The sequence below is a fragment of the Rhinolophus hipposideros genome (assembly GCF_964194185.1).
Source record: "Rhinolophus hipposideros genome assembly, chromosome: 7".
NCBI classification, from domain to species: domain Eukaryota; kingdom Metazoa; phylum Chordata; class Mammalia; order Chiroptera; family Rhinolophidae; genus Rhinolophus; species Rhinolophus hipposideros.
The window spans coordinates 93,415,238-93,439,144 of NC_138053.1; the positions used below are offsets into that span (position 1 = coordinate 93,415,238).

The 23,907-nt window shown below is 37.1% G+C and overlaps 1 protein-coding gene across 4 annotated transcripts in view; it reads left to right on the top strand.

Moving 5' to 3' along the window:
• The window catches only part of CTNND2 (catenin delta 2), an 840,835-nt gene that overhangs the window by 127,827 nt on the left and 689,101 nt on the right, over positions 1 to 23,907 (top strand). For all 4 annotated transcript variants that reach the window (XM_081054244.1, XM_081054243.1, XM_081054241.1 and 1 more), the window contains exon 2: positions 9,036 to 9,172. In XM_081054244.1, coding sequence (XP_080910370.1) covers positions 9,036 to 9,172 — 137 coding nt within the window. The remainder of the gene's footprint in view (positions 1 to 9,035; positions 9,173 to 23,907) is intronic.

Consider the following 23,907-nt stretch of genomic DNA (forward strand, 5'->3'; position numbering starts at 1 on the left):
TGTCTTTTGATTGCATAGAGGAAAACTGAATATTTGTTTAAAATATTATTAGGGAGTCTAAAATATTATTAGGGAGTCTATTTGGGAAGACAGGTCACTGTTCATTTATAATCTTAGAAGCTGTTGTTCAGCATTTTACACAGACACCATGTGGGAGATGGATGGCAAGTCTTTAGAAGCTGTGGGAAGGGAGACTCCAGCGCCTGGGACATTTGGCAGCGACACTCTGTCCTGGATAGTCACTGTGTGTGACATGTGCTCTATTGGAGGTTGTGCTAAGAATGCTTTTTTGAAATTCCAGCCAAAAGAACAGTCAATCTACCACTCAGCCTCTTTATTATAGAATGCATCACATCTTCCTCTCCCTATTCAGAAAAAATAAACATTTCTTGTATTAAGCCCATGTCAACTTCTGTTCAACTTTCTATTATTGTGGTGGATTTCTAATTGAAGCATCTGAGACATGTTATTTCTCTGGCATAAGAAGAAATGTCCCTATAGCTTACTAAACTTATGCAATCAGCTATTGAAACTTTTGTGGAATCAGGGGGAGCTCGGATGGTTATTGATTCCAGAAGTGGGTCACTGCCTTTTGTTTAGTAAATATGAGCCCTGAAATTGTATATTATTATTATTATCATATTCATTAATTTCATTGATATATTTCCACTGTAAATGTAGACACAGGTGTGATTAGTAGAAATATGTATGGTTTGGCTGCTTTAACATTATGTATTGCCCAAACTCATTAACTTGAATATTTCTATTTTATAAACTTGGGAAGATTTATGGGACATTCATGTTGTAAGTATAAAATTCCTTGATCATTTTTAATAGAGTTGATGATGAATTATAAATATTCTTTCACGATAACTTATAAGCATTTAATGATCCCAAGTCTTTACCAGGCATTACTCTAGGCACGGAGGTTATAGATATGGATAAGACAATTTCTGTGTTCAAAGAACTCATGAACTAATTAGGAGATACATAGTGTAAAATATATGGCATTTCCATAAATCTAAGGTGTTGGGTGGTACACCATTGATTTAATAACACTTTTAGTTGCAAGTGACAGAAAATCCATCCCAAATGGCTTAAAGGAAAAGGGCATGAACAGTCACCTTAAGAAGCATCTTAATTTTAGAAACATTAAAAGATTTTTAAAATTCCAGAAGAGGTAAGATCGTTACAGCTCGCAATGCTTGAGGAAGTTTCAAGTTACAAAGGTAAAAGTGAGGGAGGATGTGATTTATACTGTAGAATTGTTCAGAAAATGCACATGTGGGACTATGAAAGAGGAAAAGAGTTGACAGCCAAATGAGCCTTGCCAGAGATAAAAGCATACAGGATGGGATATCTGCGTGTGAAAGTTTGATTCAGTAAGATGTATTTGGAAGTACCTGAAGCTTGGCGTATCTCGTGTGTAAGGTGTGAGGGGAGGAACCCCAGGACTTGAGAGTGGAGTTTACGTGACCAGGAATAACAATTCAGGTGGGCCTTAATCTGTGGTGGTATTTAGGTTGGTTCCTCCCTCTTCGATTAATAGCTCAGACAGGGAAACAAAATGGATTTCCTGTCCCTCCATGTTAATTAGGTTCAACTTCCCACCATTCCTACTTCTCTGGACACACAGTGGAACCAGTCACCCTCTGTGTTTGACATGTGAACTCAGCACTCAAGATCCCAAAGCTCACCACCCTGACATCGTATCTTCCACCACAGCAACACGTGACCTTGTGTATCTGACTCCATGAATAATTTATCATACTTCACCCTCCACTTATCAGCCAGAATTGGATGTTTCTCCACCCCTGGGCTTTGCCTGCTGGCGCCTTTGTAGTTGTGTGTTCTGAGTATAGCTCAGTGCCTCCTCGTCCCACCCTCATATGGCGCTCCCCAGAAATATTGCCTGATTCTGTTTGCAAGTTGCAAGTATCATGTCCCAGAAGCCCAGGAGCCTAATTGATTGATGGTTCTACCTTAGAAGCCAACAAACAACCAATGGACTGAGGCAAAAGCCTTACACTAGTTTAGGATTTAAAAAAGCAGCGTCTTGAGTCGAAATAAAAAAGTGTCATTTCAAATACCATTTAAAGAAATGTTCCAAATGTAAAGCTCATTTTACTTCCGTTAGATGCTCTACTAAGCAGCCATTATTGATTTTACACTAATAGTCCCTACGTTACCTCAACAAATACTTATTAATTGGCTGCTGTGTATTAGGTAGTCAGCTAGGTGTGGGCAATGGAAGGAACATAGACCAGGACAGGTTGAGTTTCTGCCCTAATTGTATTTAGTTTTGACAGCTATTAATTATTGTTTATGTTATTAGGACAAGCTGTAATTGTTAATTTCTCTTTGAAAAGTCGAAACATGGGTGGATGTATTTTTATGTCTGCAGAGGGCACCTGAGAGAGAATGATGCTATGGTATTTCTCTTGGTTAGTGACATACTAGTTACAATACAGAATTGCAGTTTGGGCGCCTACAGTGATTAACAGATAAGGTGTTCAGTATTGTTGTTTATGCTATTTTTTCAATTTTATGTAATTGTGGCTTTTTAAATGTTGCCTGTGGAATACAAGGTTATAAAAATCCAACATGTTAAATTATATTCAATTTTAAAATTAAATGTAATATGAAATTTCAGATATACATAGATATATAAATGATAATACTTGGCGTATTTTAATGACTGCTGTCATTATTCTCTTAGGTGTAAGGTGATGACAAATTATGAAAGTGAGATCTAGTGATCTAAAAGGGAGTCTATTGTGCTAATATGTTTGTGTTTTAGAACTTAGGATGGAGAACAGAGAAGGGGGCTGTCTTGAAGAGGATGGGACACACGAGAGAAGGAAATAAAGCTAGGCATGAGGACACACAGGATTTGCGTGTCGGTTTGGTGTGAGGGACAGGAAACCCAGGAAATTACCATCAGAGATCTCGGATTGAAACTATCAGCTAAAGATAAGTGAAGAAGAGAAGTGTTCTAGAAGTATCCAGCAACTGTAAAGTAAAAGATACAAAAGGACCTGACTGAAGAAAATGAAAAGGGGGAAAATACATTTGACAAGCAGCATTTAGAAATCCTCAATCTTTGCACCCCTTCACATCAGTGTAGTTTCTGGCTACAGCTGCTATTGGCAGAAGTTTGCCGCATACCTGAGTCACAGAGGTAGATACATGTTGGGTTGTAGGTTTACAGGCCAGGTCACTTTCCCTTGCCCCAAATCTGTTCCACCTACAGTATTGATATCTTGGCTGATGGCTGGGCACTCAGACTAAACCCTGAAATCAGCTGGATTCCTTTCTCTTTGTCTCGGATACCAGATGCAATGTTCACAGTTCTCTCTTCAAATTATATTCATAGTCTGACCTGTTCTCACAATCTCTCCTGCCCAGGATTAAAGTGGAAGATGAAAGATTACATCAAAGATTTGACTATTGGTTATAGATCAAGGCCATCAATAGAACTTTCTGAAGTGATGGAAATCTACATTCTCATTGTTCAGTACAGTAGCCACTGATCACATATGGTTTTTGGGCCTTGAAATATGCATAGTGCTACTCATGAACTGACTTTTTAATCTTATTAAAATTTACATAGCCTCATGTTGCTAGGGGCTACCATATTGGACAGTGCAAGTCTAGTTAAGAAACTATCTGTTGAGTTCCACCGCATGATGCATTTAGAGATTCTGGAATTTGATGTAGGGTAGGACCTGCTAATCCTGGAGGGAAAAGAAACAGGTCTCTATGACAACAGAGCTTAAGGGCCCTGACAGTGGCAGAATGAGAGGAGAGTTGTAAGAATAAGAGGCCACAGGTTTCAGACTAGGGGTGGGCTGCTCAAAAGATCAAAGACCATATCATGGCCAAAGCAGCTTATTCTTCAATCAAAGAGGAGGAGATCAAGTGACAGTGGCAAAAAATGTTGAGTGGGTCACTGAGTGGGATGATTGTGTGACACCAGAGTTCACCAGTTATTTTGTTGAAGATGGCTCTGTCTTGATGCCAAAGTCATCAGTCACTGGACAGAAGTGGCTAAAGAATAAACAAGTTTGAGTGATAAAATATAACATAAGAATTTTGTTTTCTTTCTGTGTGATGGAGGTCCGAAAATAGAATACTGAGTGTGGTCCTTGAATTGAGAGCAAGAGAGTTTGGCATTCCAAAATAAGTTTTTAACATACTACCAAGTGTTACAGAAATTCATAGTGACTCATGTTTGGGAAATACGAGTTCAGAATATCCATTTGGACCTCCTAAAATCTTATTACCTATGGATTTAAAGGTTCACATAGAAAAGGTGGCTTAGTATATGGGTGCCACCTACCTTTGCTGTTATTGTCATCCCAGCCAGTTTTTCTGAATCTCTTATTGTATTATATCATCTATGGGAGTGGTAGAATTAATACTATAGATGGTCTGGACATAGTGTTCGGTCCTCCAGGTATATTTCACCCCAGCAGGGCACTTCCTTTGTAAGCTCTAGTTTATCCAGGTGTGCTGTTTTGAGCAGCACATGCCTTTTCCTGACACCTGCAGTTCATTCCGGATGAAGTTGTCAACAGCGAGCTGTATTGAATAATACAGCCCTGCTCCTGTCATCACCTCCCGCACCTCTCATACCACCACCTGGGGGAATGAGAGGAAAGACCTGAGAACAATCTAAACCTGCTTGAGATAGTCGGCTCAGGCTTCTGTAATAAGATGTCACAAACTGGGCCGCTTAAACAACAGAAATGTGTTCTCTCACCATTCTGGGGGTCAGAAGTCTAAGGTCAATGAGTGTACCAGCGAGGCACGTTTCTGGTGACAGCCTTTTCTCTGGCAGCTACCTTTTCTCTGTGTCCTCAGGGTAGAGAGAAAAAGCTCTGCTCTCCCCCTCTTGTTATATGGACAACAGTTCTATGCGATTAGGACCCTACCCTTATGACCTCATTTAACTTCATTACCTACCTAAAGGTGCCATCTACAAATATTGTCGTATGGGGGGTGTGGAGACAGAGCCAGGAGTGCAGTGTCCAGGCTCTCAGCCTCACGTGGAAAAGTGCTGGCTCAAGTAGTAAGTGGCCATCAACTGTGATTGGATGGCCATCAGCTGTGGCTAGTTGGCCATCAGCTGTAACCAATGAAAAATTGGCCACTAATATAACTGCTGTGGCTACACTAGCAGCAAATGGGGGCTAGCAAGAAGATGGTGGCTGGGCTGGCAAGCTCCGGTTTGCAGTTAGCACGGCGGATTACAGTTAGCAAGTGGAGTCGGTCGGTTGGCAGAAAAGCAGACAGCAGGTCGCATGTCGTGTGAATCCAGCCTTCAGTGAGACTATAGTGGTATGACTCCCCTACCTATGGCTCCGTGAGTGTTCCTTTTTGGCCTCGCCACATCCTGCGTTCTTGTGTGGGGAGCGGGAGCAGAGACCCTGCAGGCCGCCCCACACGACAGAAGGTTAGGGCTCCAACATACATGTTTGGGGTGTGGAAGGGAGGCAGCAATTCTGCCCAAAACACATGATTCGGGCCTAGGAACTGCTAGGTTGGCTGCTCTGGATTTTCTAGACAGAACTGTTTTGTACCGAGTTCTGCTAGAGAATTAATCTCCACAAAATTTGATGCTAGTCTTCCCTCCTTTTTCTCTTTCACTCATGTTGAAGATGGGTCTGTCTAAAATGCAGTTTGGGTATTTGGAGATTACCATTTGCCTATAGATGGAAAGACTTCTTACACAGTGATTATACAAGTATCAGAAGCAGTGCTATACACAAGGTGAATACATCTGTGGGAAAATACTGCACTCGTCGTCAAATAAAAACATAATCAAAGGGATGAAGTTTTCTGTATCCAGTTGGTGAAAGCAGGAGAGGATAACAAAGGCCGGTGTCGTTACAAGTGTGAGGACTGGACCTTCCCAGGACACTGCTGGTGGGCAGCTATGCAGGACCAGCCAGGCTGCAGTATTGTTTTGCTTCCCAAAAGCCTGAAATACACACAGGTTCCTCCATACCACTTCTAGGAATTTATCTGTTAAGAATGTTATAAATGTAAAAAATGGGACAAGAATTGCAAAAAAAGATAGGTAAACTACAATGATTGACTACAACGTATTTGTTACATTATTCGACTGTTGAATAATTTTTGTTGACATAAGAAATGGTTCATGATATGAAGCTGAGTAAAACATTTAAAAAAAATCAAAGCCATTTCATTATTAATACTCCCTATGAAACTCATTCTGCAGGATGAGTTCAACCAGTAATATATATATATACTATATATATTTTTTTCTGATATATATATATATTTCTGATATATATTTTCCTGATATATATATATAGATAGATAGATAGATAGATAGATAGATAGATAGATAGATCAGAAAGCCCTGTACTAAAAGCAGTCAAAGCAAATATACTATTCTGGATGGCAGAATTACTGAAGATGGCTCTTTCTTTGTTTTTTTCTTTTTGTCTCCATACATTCTTCACATTTTTCAGATTTAACAGATTAACTACTAATTTTTAGGATTAGATCTAAGGAACTAAAGTACTTAACCATAGACTGGTAAAGTCAGAAGACTTAAGGCTCCAGATACTTCCATCTGGCGACCCATGGCTTGGTTCTGGCACAGTCCTTCTCTTCCCTATACTCTGAGATAAGGAGACTAGCAGTGGAAGTTGACAGTCTTCACCATCCATACAGTGAGGAGAAACGCTTCAGGTAAATCTGGATGTTAGAAATTATGAGCCATGGAAAATTTCTAAGCCATTTTTATTCAGGCATAGAGGTTGCCTTGGGTCACAGTAGCTGTGTATGGGAGGATAAGCCTTACGAAGTTCACTTCTCTTTCTGTTGTTGCTATAAGGAGAAGGAGTGGAGGGGGAGGGGTTGATAAACCGACTAAATTATTCCTTATAGTCTGTGGATCAGACTTGTCAAGTGCCTAAGAATATACCTTGATTCATTGCCTAGCAAATCCCATATTTTATTATGACAAGTTAGTCATACTTTTAAGAGTTAACATGTTGTATAAATTGCTGTGTAGACGAGCATTTAGGCATCAGCACAGGTTATGGGAAATAGGCTGACACATCAGAGAACACAAAAATAGGAATCAAAAGGGAGAAAGTGTAAGTTCTAGGCCCACGTCTGTTACTTTGACTAATTTCTTTGTCAAAAAAAATATGTTGGTAATACTGGCCCAGAGCCTGAATTCACACAGGCCCAGTAAAATTTAACACAAACGTTAAAATCATAATTTAAAAGACGTAAGACTCCTCCTTTCTCAGCTTCAGGCTGTCCTTTTATGGAGTCCCCTTTGGAAGCCACTGACATACACGTGAACGTGCAAGGTCAAGGGTGGATCTCCCACTGACCCCAGATGGTGACTTTGCAAGAGCTGCCGTTTTTCTTTCTTCTTACTTTCTGCTCCTGCCCCCTACCCCCATCTCCCAAACCTCTCCTAAATAGAAGGACATGGCTTTCAGATGATTTTCCCTGGGCACAAATTTGCTCATCTGTTTTTATCTACATCCTTATAACTATGGCATTTGATCAGGTAAGAAAACCACTTATGAAAGCAAGTTGAACACACAAATGTACCTTATTATTGTCTTCCTGAACCCACCACCATAATTACTTAAATCTGTTTCTTTCATCCAGTTGGTATCCATCACCTAAAATACTTTAAACTATTTGCCATGTTGGCATTTTGCCAAATTACATTTATTTTGGTCTTCACTCTTTGCTCAAATTCTGCTTACTGATATTATTTCCCCAAACCCTCCCATGTATTCTGTTTGTAAAAGATTTATTTTTCCAATACTAGTCTAATCCTCATTGATAATATTATAAAGGATTTATCTAAAAAATCCAATCAAATCAAAACTAAGTGGGAATATCCAATAGGCAAATTACATAACCCCTTTTTCTTATATATTTTAAGGAAAATTCTGTGATGGAGCCCTTTTGGGTTCGCATATCCTTAAATTATTAACTAAATTTAGCTAATAACATAGTGCTGTGGCTCCAATGAAAATCCTGTCTCTTAGTGTAAAACCCAGGATACACAAATACAATATAATAATAGGAAATACCTTTCAACATTCACACAGCACTGATTCCTAGAGGCATAAGTAATACGATAGCTTTAGGCAAGAAAATAGCCTTTACTCCCAGCCTTTTATGTGAATCGTGATTTTGTAGTGCCTTGGTAGAAATTGCCCTCAGTTAATTATCATTCCCTCTGCTGATGTGCATGGCTAGATAATATATGTAACAAATACTTTGGTCTTATTTGTTAGAGAAAGACAAATACAATGGAACAAAATAACTTTTGGGAATCCTGTTTTTCACCTGTGCGTGGGTTTATTTATGAATCAGGATGAAGTTATGAGTTTCTTCTTTCTTTCATAAATGAACTCAGACAAAATAAACTGTGGCAAATGTGCCTTGCCAGCTTTAAGACGCTTTTGTCTGCTGTGGGGCACAGAGTGACAGCTCGGAAAAAATTTGTGGGGTGGGCTGGTCATTTACTATATTTAAAAAAAACCAACTGAGCTTCTTATGTTAATTTTTTAATTACGTATAAATTATTGACCATTTATTTTGTGTGATTTCCATATAAAGGGGAATGTAATAGGTTTTCCTTTGAGATGAAAATATACCAATACACAAGTAATAAATTTACCAAAAGAGGTACGAAATGGTAGTTCGACTAGCTTCTTGTTCAACTCAATACTTTTGTTCTTTACTCATTCTCTTACTTTCCTTTTCCTTCTCATCATTTCTTTCTCCATTTCCGTCAGTGACAAAACACAAAGTTGGGAGTGTATTCTGGGATTTGTTTGAGGTGGCTGTAGGAGAAAGCCTTCTTCTGTATGCTTTCCCTTTCTACCATTATGGCACGTGCTTTCTCTGCACTTCCTAACTTCCATTGTGACAGTGTACTGCTTAAATATCGCCTGGTAGTTGTTGTCTGTGTACAATGACAGCATCCGATTGCACTGACACCTCGTCTTGCATTGCAGGAGCTATGCCTGTCCCAGACCAGCCTTCATCAGCCTCAGAGAAGACCAGCACCCCGAGTCCTGGCCTAACCACCTCCAATGGCGATGGCTCGGAGACAGAAACCACCTCTGCCATCCTTGCCTCGGTCAAAGAACAGGTAGGAACTTTCCACTTTTGTGACATACTTACAGGGTCATTGAAAAAATTGCTCTTCAGCGATGAACAAGGATGATGACATTATGTTGGGGGAAAAATCGTGATTTACTGATAGAATGTTGGTCTTCACTATCAAATTAATATTAAGATACAATTACAATTGCTTTTGACTACCTGTTTTTCTTCATAATTTAGGCAGATTTTTCTTGAAAGAATATTCCATAGGACAAAAACAAAACACGAAAAACCTTTCTAGTCAAAATACCTATAAGTGAAGTTTGGTCAGATTTAGTGATGGACCTGACTTTTGATACTATTAAATGCATGAAGTGAAACAATTGGTTTTTAGAAAATATAAAGTCTAATAAACTGTCAAAATATATCCACTAGGTTAAAAAATTAGTATGTGTGACAGCAGATAAATATCATGTTGGGTCAAGGCAGATTGGCCTTCCTGGTGTTTCTGAGATACAGCTGGAAAAATGCATTACAGAATTTTCCATTTACATCTAATCCACATTTTGAATGATTCCTTCTCTGTCATTACTTGGCCATGAAAATGGAAAGTAAATAAAATCTGAAGTCTTAGATTTAAACAAATTGTAGCTGAAAAGTAATTTTTCTTATAAACAAAAGGTAGTAAATAATTATAGCAAGCTGGAAAAAATCAATATTTTTTTTACTCAATTCTTCATTTAGTATGCCCTAGAATATAAATCAGTAGTTGTTTAAAAACACTGAAAAAGCACCCTTTGTTTGGATATGAGGATATTGAATTAGCAACAAGAGAAAGTGAGAGTGAACTTAATTCCAGGAACATCTCAACAGAGCAGTAGTCAAAATGAGACAATGAAGGACATTTATTCTACTCAGAAAAAAAGAAGGACTCTGGTTTTCCTAGAGGACACTGATTTTGTTTAATAGGTGGGGATTGATTTGGGTAAAAGTAGGAAACCACCTAGACGGTTAGGCTATCGATAGAGGTGCTGAGGGAAGATCCATTAACAGAAGGGCTCAAACTAGTAGTCAAGTGTGTCATCAGATCAGGAGGTGTGCAGCTAAGTTGGTACACAAAGGAATGCTGACTAGTTTGACTGGATAATCTAGTTTGTGAACATGGTCAGGAAGCAGGAGATTGGCTTCAGGAATACATAGTCTGTGAGGCTTGATTAGTTTACTTCCAGATGCTAACCCAAAAGACTTTTCTGATTATTTTTAAGGATTGATGGAAAAGGAGAGAAAGGTTCATGCCATTCCCCATGCTCTAGACTGCTTTGATTAGTTGGTTATGTCATGGTTTCTTATTCTGGTATGATTTGGAAACCTTGCTAGGCCATTGTATTTAGAGTAGTGACAAAATATAGAACACAAGGCATAAATTTGACAAGAAAACTAGAAGACCAGTCCGATGAAAACTAGCACATTTTGTCAAATGACATAAAGTAGTTCAGCTATCAAGCTTTTTTACACAGGATTGTGATACATGCCACATTCCTGTGTGGAAAAGCTTGATATCATAACAATATTACTGTTGTAATTAGGAAGCGGTGGCTGATTGTTTCTTTGGCAAACTGCATCAAACTATTTTAAAGGTCACATGGAAGCATAGACATGTGAGAGTTGCGAGGAAAATTTTGCTGTAGAGATTTTGCTTTCCCAAACATAGTTATCACAGTAGTGTCCACTTGCCGCAATATAGAAACAATGATCTCTTTGTAGGATATAACTGAGGGCTCAGAACATGCATTACATGTGTTTAAATTATTTCAGTTTAGTATACAGTAGTGATTTAAAGAGTGTTAACATAGCTAGCTAACCATCTGGAAGAAAATTAAAGCCCTTAACTCAAAATATATACGGAAATAAATCTCAAAGGTAAAGCAATATAACTGTAAAAATTAGTATTAACATATGAGAGAATACATTGGGCAAATATTCACATAAATTACGGGTGGGGTAGACTTTTAAGCATAACAGGAAACTCAGAAATTGTACATGAATGGTTGTTGCAAGCTGGCAGTGTGAATACCAACGATGATAACAAGGAAAAATTCAACATAAAAAAGTAGAAGAACAGGCCAAGAGAAAATATATGCCACAAATATGACAAAGTGTTTATATCATTAATATACTGACATCCCAGTGTTGATGAGAAAAAGCGAAATAGGAAAACAGAAAACTAGGCCAAAAATATGAGAGGCAATATGATTAAAGACTTAAATGTAAGATCTGAAACCATAAAATTTCTAGAAGAAAATGTAGGAAGAAAGTTTACAGACATTACCCAGAATAATATTTTTACTAATACATCCCCTCAGGCAAGGGAAGTAAGAGAAAAAATAACATATGGGGTTACGTCAAAGTTAAAAGATTTTTCAAATCAAAGGAAACCATCAATAAAACAAAAAGTGATCCTACTGAATAGGAGAAGATATTTGTCAATGGTATATCTAATATGGTTAATATCCAAAATTTATTAAAAAAACTCACTCATCTCCAAAAAAACCAATCAACCCAATTAAAAAATGGGCAGAGGACATGAAGAGACATTTTTCTAAAGGGGACATACAGCTGGCAAATAGACATACGAAAAAATGCTCAACTTCACTAATCATTAGAGAAATGTAAATAAAAATCACAATGAGATACCACCTTACCCCAGTAAAAATGGCTATCATCAGTAAATCAACAAACAACAAGTGCTGGCGAGGATGTGGAGAAAAGGGAGCCCTTGTGCACCGTTGGTGGGATTGCAGATTGGTGTAGTCACTATGGAAATCAGTATGGAGGTATCTCAAAAAACTGAAAATGGAACTACCTTATGACCCAGCGTTAGGTATCTATCCAGAGAAATCCAAAACACTAATTCGAAAAAATCTATGCACCCCTATGTTTACTGCAGCCCTATACACAACAGCCAAGACATGGAAATAACCAAAATGCCCATCAGTAGACGACTGGATTAAGAAACTGTGGTACATTTATACAATGGAGTATTACGCAGCCATAAAGAAGAATGAAATCTTGCCATTTGCAACGATATTGATGGACCTGAAGAACATTATGCTAAGTGAAATAAGTCAGACAGAGAAAGACAAATACCATATGATCTCACTTACATGTGCAATGTAAAGAAAAGAATAAATGAACGATCTAATCAGAAACAGTATCAGAGATATAAAGGAAAAACTGAGGGTTGCTAGATGGGAGGAGTGTAGGGATGAGGGAGAAGGTGAGGGGATTAGAAAGCACAATCAGTAACCACAAGATTACCATAGGGATACGAAACACAGTTTGGAGAACATAGTCAATAATGTTGTGAAGAGTTTGTAGGGTGTCAGGTGGACACTTGTTTTATTAGGGAGACCCCCTCAGAGATGATGTAGATGCCTGATCATTGTGCTGTACACCTGAAGCTGAAGCTGAATCATAATGAATGTCATCTATAATTTTATATGTGTGTGTATTTATAATATTTATATATGTGTGTATGTGTGTGTTTATCCACAAGAAGTAGAGTACAGCATAAGGAATAGAGACAGTGGAAATGTAATGGCTGTATGTGATGTCAGAGGGGTAGAAACCCTCACTTTGTAAGGGCTATAAATGATCAATGTCTAACTATTGCATTGTTTTGTATATCTGAAACTAATAAAAAATAGTACATATCGTAAACTAGATAAGGGTTCAGGAAGGTTTGAGGAAATTCTATTATTTTTCATTTTAAATTAGAATATACATTGCTGTCATCTTTTTGAAAAATGGTATGTTGCTATGAATTGGCATCTGAAATGTTCAACAGCCTTTGATTAGTCATGCTTAGACATATGATCTATAGAAATCAGTGACCTAGAACATAAGATTTTTCTGCATATGAGTGTTTCTTGCAAAATTATTGGGGATAGAAAAAAATGAAACAACATTGATTGATGAAGAGTTGGAGAAATGATACATCTTTTATGTAAAATCCTTCATATAAAAGATATATCCTTTCTATGTGGTTATTAATAAAAATGAGTTGGAGACATATTCCTAAACTGAAAAAAATTCGTGAGGATTTTAGGAATGAAATAGCATAGTATTGCGTTATCCTGTTTTTTAAAAATAAAACAGTAAATATGTTTTTTGTTTGTACATGTTTATGAGCTTCTACAAAAGTGTAGAAAGGAATCAGTTAAATTCTTAGCATTGGTCATCGTGTGTGTTTTCAGCTAGACGGAGGTGGTTGTGGGCAGAGGACTTAGGGGCTTGGGAAGAGCATCAAAAATGGGAAAAAGAATTGGGAGACTGGACTAAATATTAGTTTGGTCCAGGAAATATTTATAATTAGGAAATATTCCTTCCGCTGAAATAGTGATGTCTGCAGTTGAGTGGATAAGCTGCTTAAAGCAAAAATAAATTCCTGAAAGTAAAATGGCCTCTCCAGACCTTTGATAAGAATTTAATAACAACATACTGTGAAGAGTTTGGGTTTTTTTTTTCCTAATAATTAAACTCATTGTTCATTTTTGTTCAGCGGAGGTGAGATTCTTTGTGGCAGATGGGTAATGAGAGGGGAAGCTGAGACAGCAGCTTGAATTAGAGGCTTAGGTGTCAGGTCCCTGTGTGCTGTCTGCCCTTTTGAAGGCAAAAATCAACAAGCAGCAAAGACCATGGACTTCATTGATAGGGCCTGATGCAAAGAACCAATCTCCTCCTTCTCTGGGGAATTGTTGTCCTAAATTATTCTTAAGCTTCCTTCTTCTCTTTTTCTTGGCTATATACATCATCTTTGGAGATAAAGCCAAGTCAAAAATTAAAAAAAAAAAATTAGCTGAGATTAGGACTTTCCAAGTTAATACCTTCTACGATTCTTAATATTACACGTGTAATGTATTTATAAATCTGTTCACTTAAAGAATATTGTCTGCCTGGTCCTCTTTAGGTACTGAGAACTAACTTTCATGAGTAAAAAATTCTATTTATTAATTTAGGGAATGTCAAGTAAAAACTTCTTGGCATCGCACTTTATGCTCCTCTATTCTTGTCTCCTTGGAGGTCAATTCTGAAGGACGGGAGTCATCTTTTGTCATAGCAGACATATATTCTGAGCTGACTGCCATGTAGCAGGTTACATAATTGATTTGCTCATTCATTAAACATACCGAGCACCTGATATAGATAAAGAGTAATGAAAAGAAGTATGTACATAGCACAAGCTCACTCTGATGGAGTTCACTGGACAAAGTGGTTAATGAGACTTAGAAAAAAAAGTTCTTAGGCAGGCAGTTACATTGCATAGAAATAAATTGTAGTTTATAACCATATGTGTACAATAAAATGTAAGTAATGCTAAACCCCGAGTCATGAAATGCATCCAAGGTAGCATTGTATGGCATGACTAAGGTATATGTAAGCTGAGCCTTAGTATCCTTGTATATACCAGCTATGTATGGGCTACTCAATGAAAAGGTGTTCCTTGATTTTTTCCCCTTTGTTCTAATTTCCTATCTTAATTGCTTTCTAACGGATGAATTTACACTTTTATGTCAATATAAGTAGAGCCACGATTTACACTACACTCTGTGGGTAATTTTCTGTATTTCAGACACATCTCATTTCCAACAGTTAAGTCTCTGCTCTTATGGGGCTTTCAGAGAGAGATACCCAGTCCCTATCTCATCTCCTGTAAGTGAATGTTCTCACCAGAAGAGGAGGTGGATGGAGGCCATGTCATCTGGATAGATAACTGAGAGAGGCGATTGATACCATTTGTCAGAGGAAGCCAAACTGATGGGAAGGCTAACGGGTTGAGGCAGGTGGAGGAATTGTTGTTAAGGACAACAGTGTTGTATAGTCCCACAATGATCACAATGACCAGTAAGAGGAGAAATTAATGATTCTTGGGAGAGGGGGGCTAATTTTAGAGGAGAAACCACTGAGTAGGTAAGAGTGAAGAGAATCCAGTACACTAGTGAAGGGAAGTGTTCTGGAATGAACACAATTCATCCGTGAGAGCAGGAGAGCAGGTAGGCTGATGGCTTGGTGATGGAAATGTGTGATATTTTTCTTCTGCTGTCATCAGATAGGCACGGTCAGCTTGTTTTGACCTGGAGGCTGTTTGGCGTCTGTGGAATGTTGGACTGAGCCAAGGTGGAGAAGGGGAGGCTTTGGAGATGAGGACGCAAGAGAATGATTATAATGATGGATCTTGGAGTTGACGATGAATGAAAAGGGGTAAAGACAGAGACATTGGTAGGGCCATTGGATTCACAGAGTGAGTACATATAGATGGGCACAGCTTCAGAACCATGTGCTTGAAATCAAGAATATAAAAGTCATTACTGTTAATGTCAAGACCAGGGTTAGGACTCTGGGAAATGAGATCAAGACAAGAAATGAGAGAGCAAGCCTGTTGTGGAGTCTGTGAAAGCTGGTGTGAGGATGATGACAGCAGTGGTGATGAGGAAGAGCACCCATTAGTGGAGAGGAGGGACCTCAGGTGGCCTCGTGATTCTGAGAGGTACAACACGTTTGCTTACGATTTGCTGGAGAGTAGTCATTCTGATCTTCATTGGTGTGTTTCTATTTTTTTTCAAACTGTTCTAATGTTGGTCTATCCTGTTAAATAAGAATTTACATTCACTCATGCCGTAATCATTGTTCTTTGTATTTTATCTTAAATAGATATGTGTGCTAGTTTGTTCTTAAGAAAACCATGCCTTTCCTAAAAAATACACTTATTTCAAAATAATATTCCCTTCTCTTAAATTGATCAGCGTTTCATGTGATCATCACATGGTTCCAGATTTGGTATCTAAAGGGTCTCCTTATATAAGCTAGAAAAAATTACCACGGTATTTTTGAAACCGTTAGAGCTCATATAGTTTATTGATCAATGTAAGTTATTATGCCTCAGATAAATGTTTTTTTTTTTAATAATAATTCTACCAGCCAAGTACTACATTTAATAATGACTAGATTAAGTAGAAATTTTCTAGGTCTATAGTAGTATATGTGAATGTTTCATTCCGTTGCATTTATTCAGTAGTGTTTATCAAGTGTCTACCTTATGCCTGGAATGGTTCTTCCCGTGAGTGACACACAGATTTAGAGTCTGCCTTCAAGTGAATAATGGAGTTAAAAAGAAACATAACAAACATATATAAAGAGCCATGAACTACTTAAAAATTGCACATGAAATTTTAAGAAAACTCTCCAGTCCATAAATGATCCAACTCCAAATTATTTATATTGGTTAAAACATTCCTTAAAATTGACAGCATTTATAATCCCACTCTATTGCTACAGTAATTTCTCTTGTTTAAATTCCACAAGAATTATAAACCTTATCCTTGATTTTAAAATACATTTTTAGTTTCATTATTTAGAATATTGATGATTTCTATGTAATATACAGAAGTCTCTTGCTTTTAATCATTTATTATGCTTAATATAGGAAATTAGGAGTAATGGCATTTTTGAACTCCCACGATCAGCAGAGGTATTGTACTTTACATGTATTGTGTCATATGAAGGCACTAAGCATTTAAAAATTTGCATCTTACATGAAATCTTGATCTTTTACATTGATTCATGTGAGGATAGCATGCCTCTATTTTTATTTATCTCCGACGCTTTTAATTTTTAAAATACATTAGCTTTATGTAACAAGAATATTATTGGAAAGGACATTAATGTTACTATAATTGTGTGGCAATAGTTTCTGATTACCAAATGTGGAAAATGACCTATGACTGTTAATCAGTTTCCAAACTATGTTTTGGAAAGCACTTTATGAAAGTAATGACAAAGTCATCATCCATGAAAAAAAGAAAATTAAAACACCTTTAGGAAACGTCAGGAAGGTAGAGAAGGATTATCTTCAAAGACTAATGAACTTTATATTCATTTAGTCAAAGAAGAAAAGAATTACACATATCATAATGCCACAAGTTGAACTTTACCCATATGTCAAAATTAGAATGAGAATTACTTGATGGATGATTTTTGAATTTATTGTTTCAAGCCAGATGTACATTGAAAATATTTAAAAAGACATATCGCCCCTAATTATCATCACTGGAATGTAGACTATATTAAAATCAGTCATTGTGTGTTTCACGATGGAAAGAGATGTGAAAGCACAAACTAGAAATACTGCTGGAAGCTGTGGAACTGGGTCCTGTCAGTGGTAGTTCAGAGCACAGAGTCAGCAAAGATCAGAAAGCCTGTGAAGACCGTGCACAGAGGATGGGGAGCTGGTGTGGACAGACTGAGCAGATGGGTGTGCAGACATCCATCAGGGAAAAGGAAGAAAACGAGCGGTTTCTGTAGAGTTCTGGAGTTCCAAGTAGGAAGGAAAGACTGATGGGAATTGCTGGGTTTGAAGTGGCTCTTTTTCCTTGTGGATCTTTGGCATCACACAAAAAGATGGTTGAAACTAGAGATCCAGGAGAAATGAGGATTATAAACCACTTGTATAAGATCTTGGGAATTAATGCTAGCTGTCCTAGTCGTGAGTGAATAATTCTGGAAATGTGATTAAATAGGTCATCTCCTTCCTCCCCACCGCCCTTGATCCCTTATGGGTATCGTATTCTTGCCTGTAAGATATTTTGACTTTTCTCCTAAAATTTAATTCGTCCCTTAAAATTGCAGTTTGTGACTCTTCTCAAAACACATATACACTTATCCATTTTGTTAATCACCACAAATTCTCTTCTAGGAATTAATTCATTTGCTTGCTGTCTGTCCTGTCCCCATTGAAGGTATTACTTGTTATGTTTTTAGGAGACTAGAGAACGTAATGGGAAAAATAAAAATGGGCTAAGCTTTTATATGCTAAATTAGAAGATAAGCTTTTACTATATGGGGTTTTGTTACATGACAGTGTATTTCTAATGCCTCTTTCATATTTGTCATTAAAATGCATTGTCAAATATTTGTAATATGAAATTGCATTGAATATTTTAAATGTGAGATTTCAATAATTTTTATGAATTGTCCATTATAAAATAATTCATGCACATTGTAGAAAAGTTTAAAAACTCAGAAAGGAATGAAGGTGAAAATTTTATTTACAATAATACTGCAACTACAGATTGCTGCAAAGATTTGTGATTTCCTTATAAGATTTTTATATGAATATATAATTATTTATATACTATGTTTTATTTTTCTTTATAAATATTTACACTGATTTGTGTATTTAACATATCAAGAATATTTTGATATCATTAAATATTATTTTTCTAATGGCTATGTATTATAGAGTTCACTGTGAATTATTTAATATTATAATTTTTTTTAACTTTCCATGCTTGTTGATCTCAGGTTGATTTGATTTTCTCAGAATGAAAAAAAAAAATGACATGTCATACTTCCTGGTACATAAATCATTGGGTCTACTTTGACAGAAGCAGCCTGGAGCAAAGTTTTAAAGAAAGAGCTTAAAGACCCTTACAAACTCACAGGGAAAATGTGACATGCTTAATTACTGGTAAGAGCCACAGACAGGACATGCGAAGTAAGAGCTCGTGGGTGTTAACAGTCAGTGCCCAGTACAGGGTTTGCATAGAGTAGGAAATTAACAAATAGAATATTCTAGAAGGAGTAAATGGAGAAAATATGTTCAAAATTCAAAACTGAACCAAATGTAGGCGTAGTCAAGAGAAACACAGAAATTATCACAGAGCAAGGAAACAATGTTAAACAGTATCTCAAAATAGCAAAAATAATTTTTAAAAAGGATAGATAATAATTTTTTAAAATTTATTTACACATAATATACAAAACATGTATTTCTTTAAAGTCTGTATGCAAAACATTTTATGAGATACATAATTAAATACTGACTCTTTTAGAAATTATTTTGTTTAATATTTTCTATTTATGACCAATGAAACTGGTAATTTAAAAAAATTAATTTGTTTACCTACCGAAAGCCATGCAAGAAATTGCTGCACAATGGAAATGAGGAGTCCGATGGTTTTACTCTGAACTCAGTGCTCTTTTCATTACACTGCACTGTCTCATAATAGGTATGATAATGGGTTTACAATATATTTATCGTATAATATTTTTCCCAATTAAAAAATTTCTTTATGACCAAGGGTATGATGATTTCAGGTTCAATGATGCTGCTGTTCATCTAGCTCTTTTTTAACTAGGACTCTCTTTTAGTTTTTAACTAAAGTTTTAACTAAAGTTTTTTAACTAACTCTCTTTTAACTAGGACAAAGGAGGTGTGTAACTTTCCATCAATTTGATCTGCCATGTATTTTTGGAGTCTGAAGGAATCATTAATGAAAGTCCAAACACAAAGAATTCAAGGAACTTATATACCACATTGTTCGTTAATGTTTGTAGAGAAGAAGCCATAGGGAGGGATGACTGTGGGTTAAATACCACAACTTCGCTTTTGTCAGGCATTCCTGTTTCTGAGCATCAGTGGCTTGGAGGGAACTTATCTCTAGCATGTATCAGCAACACAGGTAAACATGCCTGAGGCAGCCCATCGATCATACTCAAGTTGCCATCACTCAGCCGTCAAGTTGCCATCACTCAGCCGCAGTCATTAAAGGAACGTGCAAGTTCAGGCCTAGGGCCCCAGATGAGCCTCTTGTAAGGTCTGCTTCCACAGAAAAAGGAAGATCAGCACCCTCCTTTTTAACTAATGACAGGTTCTGAATTTCACATTCTACTCATGGCCTCTGGACGCAGCTGGACCTCTTGCCTAATTACTAGGAGAAAGGATTCGATATAAACAAGACCTAAAAAAAAAAAAATCACATTTGACAGTTATTCTTGCATGTAGGTAGCCAATACTAAATAGCAATTCAGCAAGTCAAGAATTTTAGTTATCTGGAGATGCATTTGCAGCTTAAATGCTTCCCGGAAGGTCTTCTGAATGAAAAAGTTATGTTCAAAATGGAAAACCAGAATTGCATAAAAGTCAATCCAAGATTATTCCAGAGTTAGTTTGTGCAAGTACGAACAATTCCATGCACATTTGAGACTGGCATGTCTTCTGTTCTGAGAAGTAGCACTCTGACATACGAACCCAGGATGCTTAAACCTGAGTAGATGTGACGGTTTTGAAGTAGAATTATAGCCCTGTTGACCTGTTCTCCCAGCCACCCCCTCAGCAGAGAAGCCCACACACAAACAGGAGAGCTTGGTACCGAGCCCCCGTTAGCTCACACAGACACTTTCAATCAATACTACCACGCACTCCAGGTACTTTTCGGAGACCTGAAATTGCCTGCAATAGACATCCTGTCAAAGGCCAGAGGCAACTTATTCTTAAAATTAATAATAGAGACTAAACTCTTCCTATTTGGGCAACTTCTGTTATATAAGGAGAGCATCTCAGCTCTCCACTGGAACACTTTCCAACAACACAGCTTTGATAATGGTGTTATATGATGACGCCGTCCTTATGGGGACCTGGGAAGAGAAATGATCATACTGGATTGTGTGGAAATCCGATACTGAAGACCTTTCCCACACTGTTGTCACTTGATTTCATATAAATGAAGCATTGTAGTACGAGGTATATAACACTATTATTACTAGTAATAATAATTAATAACAACAACAATTTTTTCTTAAAAAACCCTAACTTTATTAATTTATGGAATAGGGGTGTGTTCAGGTCTCCCCTCCCTTCTCTCCTGTTGCCAGCCCCGAAAGCAGTGCCCCTCACAGAGGACATGTGCCATATATTTATGTTGAGGATATGAGTTCAGGAATTAACTTACTGTGTTTTCTTGTTCTATTTTAACTCAAAAGTAAGTGCTTTGCTTAATTGTGATTAAAAAAAAATGAACAAACAAAAACCTTAGTTTACTTGTGTGGCACAAGGGTCTCACTTCCATTACTACATTGATCATATCCTTTTACCCTTATTTTAATGGTCATACTGGATGTGTCTTTCCCTCTGAGCTCCCTTCCTATCATTTCAGAATTAGCCCATTCACTTTGATGAATCCCAGGCCCCCGAATTGCAATTTCCTCTGTAAACAACCTGAATCGAAACTCATTTAATTGGTTGGAATGAGGTGTTTTTCAGCTTAAAGTGAGGTACATAAACTTAAACATATCCTTCACTGATAAAATATATTGGCAAGTATCTTTTTTTCCTCAAACTAGACTGTGTGCCTTATTTCAGCTAAAAGAAAAAAGAAAACCTACCATATTAATACGTGAATCATCAGCTTCACATAAAAACACACAAATACCCAATCCTTTATGTTTGTATTCAGTTATGCCAAGTATTTGTTGAATATGTTTTTCAATAACATTCAACTGTTCTTTGAAAACATACTTTTCCGCAGAATGTAGAGGTGTAGAGTAGCCTGACTCTTAGCTTAGTATTTGCTTATCTTGCATTTCCTTTGTGTTGGGGATATTTTTCACATATTCTTACCATATGAAACTCTTAATATTGTCATATTAAAATCTAATTATTACAGATTTTGAAGTAAGCCTTTTTGTAGTTGCTATTTATTTGTATGTTTGTTTAATTGAGCCATGCTGTATGTGTCATATATGTGTGGGGTTGTGTTGTTGTCATTGGCTGTTTTTTAAATAACAAGATACATCTTGAGTATATTTATGTAAAAGATTCTAGACAGAAAGAAAGCTGATTTCTCCACTACTGTATTCAAGAATTATTTCAGTCTTTGCTACAGGCTACAGGAAATATAGTCTTTGTATAAAAATGCTGTAGGTATTTCTATACAAGCCCTATTGTAGCAAATCCTTATGTTATGTCCCCAGCTCATTTGAGGGTTTATTCTGCAGTGTTTTCTTAGGAGAAAACTCTACGAAGTGAAGATGGTGTCTTAAAACATCAAACATTGAAAATTACGCCACTAACACGTAAAATGTGACTACATTTCATGTCAACACAAGAAGTGAACAGGTTGTTTTTGTTAAACTGTGGATCCAATAGAAAGGTCACCGCATGGTGAATTGAATTAAAGCAGGTGTTTTGATAATTTATTTCCTGGAAGACTGTGGCATATTGTGTTGTTACAAGTGACCACAGCGTTATCTCCCTTGACTTCATGATGCAGTGTGACACTCTCTCATTCACAGATGGCTCTGTATTCCCTGTCCTTTGCTTTAGGCAGCTTCAGACTAGGGCGGAAATGGCACCATGTCAAGTTTAAGACCTGGGCATCAAGGGCAGTACACCTTCTATCTGGTTCTCTTATGCTCATTCTTAGAAGACAGCCGCCATGAAGTCAAAATGCTCAAGCAGCTTGTAACAAGCTTTTGTGCAGAGTCAGTCCATGAGTGGAGAGCATCTTCTGTGCCCCCCGCCAACACCAGTACCAACTCGCAATTCTTTTCAGTAAGCCATCTTCAGCTGACCCCTAGTCAGGTGATCCCAGCTCGTGTCATATGGAGCAATGGCAGCCAGGCCCCACCGTTATTTGTAGATTGATGACCAAAACAATTATTGGAGTTTTAAGCCAGTAGGGTTTGAGGTAGTTATCTACAGCAGTAGATAACCAATTTATTCATTTTTACATGATTGTAGAAAGCAATTGTATTAGACCATCCCTATAGTTTTCTCTACTCCTAAGTCTTATGATTCTGTACATCTGAGGTCACTTTTCAAAAAACAGATCATTGAAATACAACTCACCTATACCATGCAGTCCACCCATTTCAGTGGTTTTCGTTATATTCCCAGAGTTGTGCAACCATCACCACAATCTAATTTTGAAACACTTTTGTCCCTGCAAAACAAAACCCTGTGCCCATTAATTGTCACTCTCTACTCTCTCCAAAACCCACAACCCTAGGAAACAGCTGGATGCCAGAAAAATATATACACATATTAAAAATAGAAAAAAACTGTATTAAAATTGTAATAATATATACGTATAACAAAATCTGAATGTAAGTCGTGTATATATATATATATATTTTAGCACCCCCAGTACTTTCTGTCTCTATAGATTTTCCTATTGTAGCCATTTCATATAAGTGAAATCATAAATATATGGTCTTTTGTGAATGGCTTATTTCACTTACCATAATGTTTCAGGGGGTATATTTATGTTGTAGTATGCATCATTATTTCATTCCTTTTTATTTTCAAATAATATTCCATTATGTTTCATTTATCTGTTCAGCTGTTGATGCTTTTGGGTTGTTTCTTCGTTTTGGCTATTGGGAATAATGTTCTGAATAGGTGTGTACAGGTTTTCGTGTGGACATATGTTTTTATTTCCCTGGGGTAAATATCTGGGAGTAGAGATGCTGAGTCATATGATCATTCTGGGCTTCACATTTTGAGGAACTGCCAAACTGTTTTTGCAAAGAGGCTGTGTGTATGGGAGTTCCAATTTCTTCACAACCTTGCTAATACTTATTATTTTCTGTGTGTTTTTTTTTAATTTTTTTTATTGTAGCCATCCAAGTGGGCTGAGGTAACTTTTTGAAATGAATTGCTAGAACTGAGCCAAAGAGTACACACCAAAAAAGTACTGTGGCAGATTGATCATATTTAAAAAAATATATTTAAATATTACCTTACAAATACCAGTGTGTAGGCAAGTCCCAAAACATGCCAATGTCTGATATCAAGAAGTCTGGGCGGGAAAAAAAAAAAAGAAGTCTGGGCAGAGGGGTGAGGGGAATCAAATAAAGTAAGTTGGGTTCTCATCTTGGTCTTCACATGGGACAGTTGTATCTGAGAGAAGAGGGAGATTGTTTCTACAGAAGAGGGAGCTC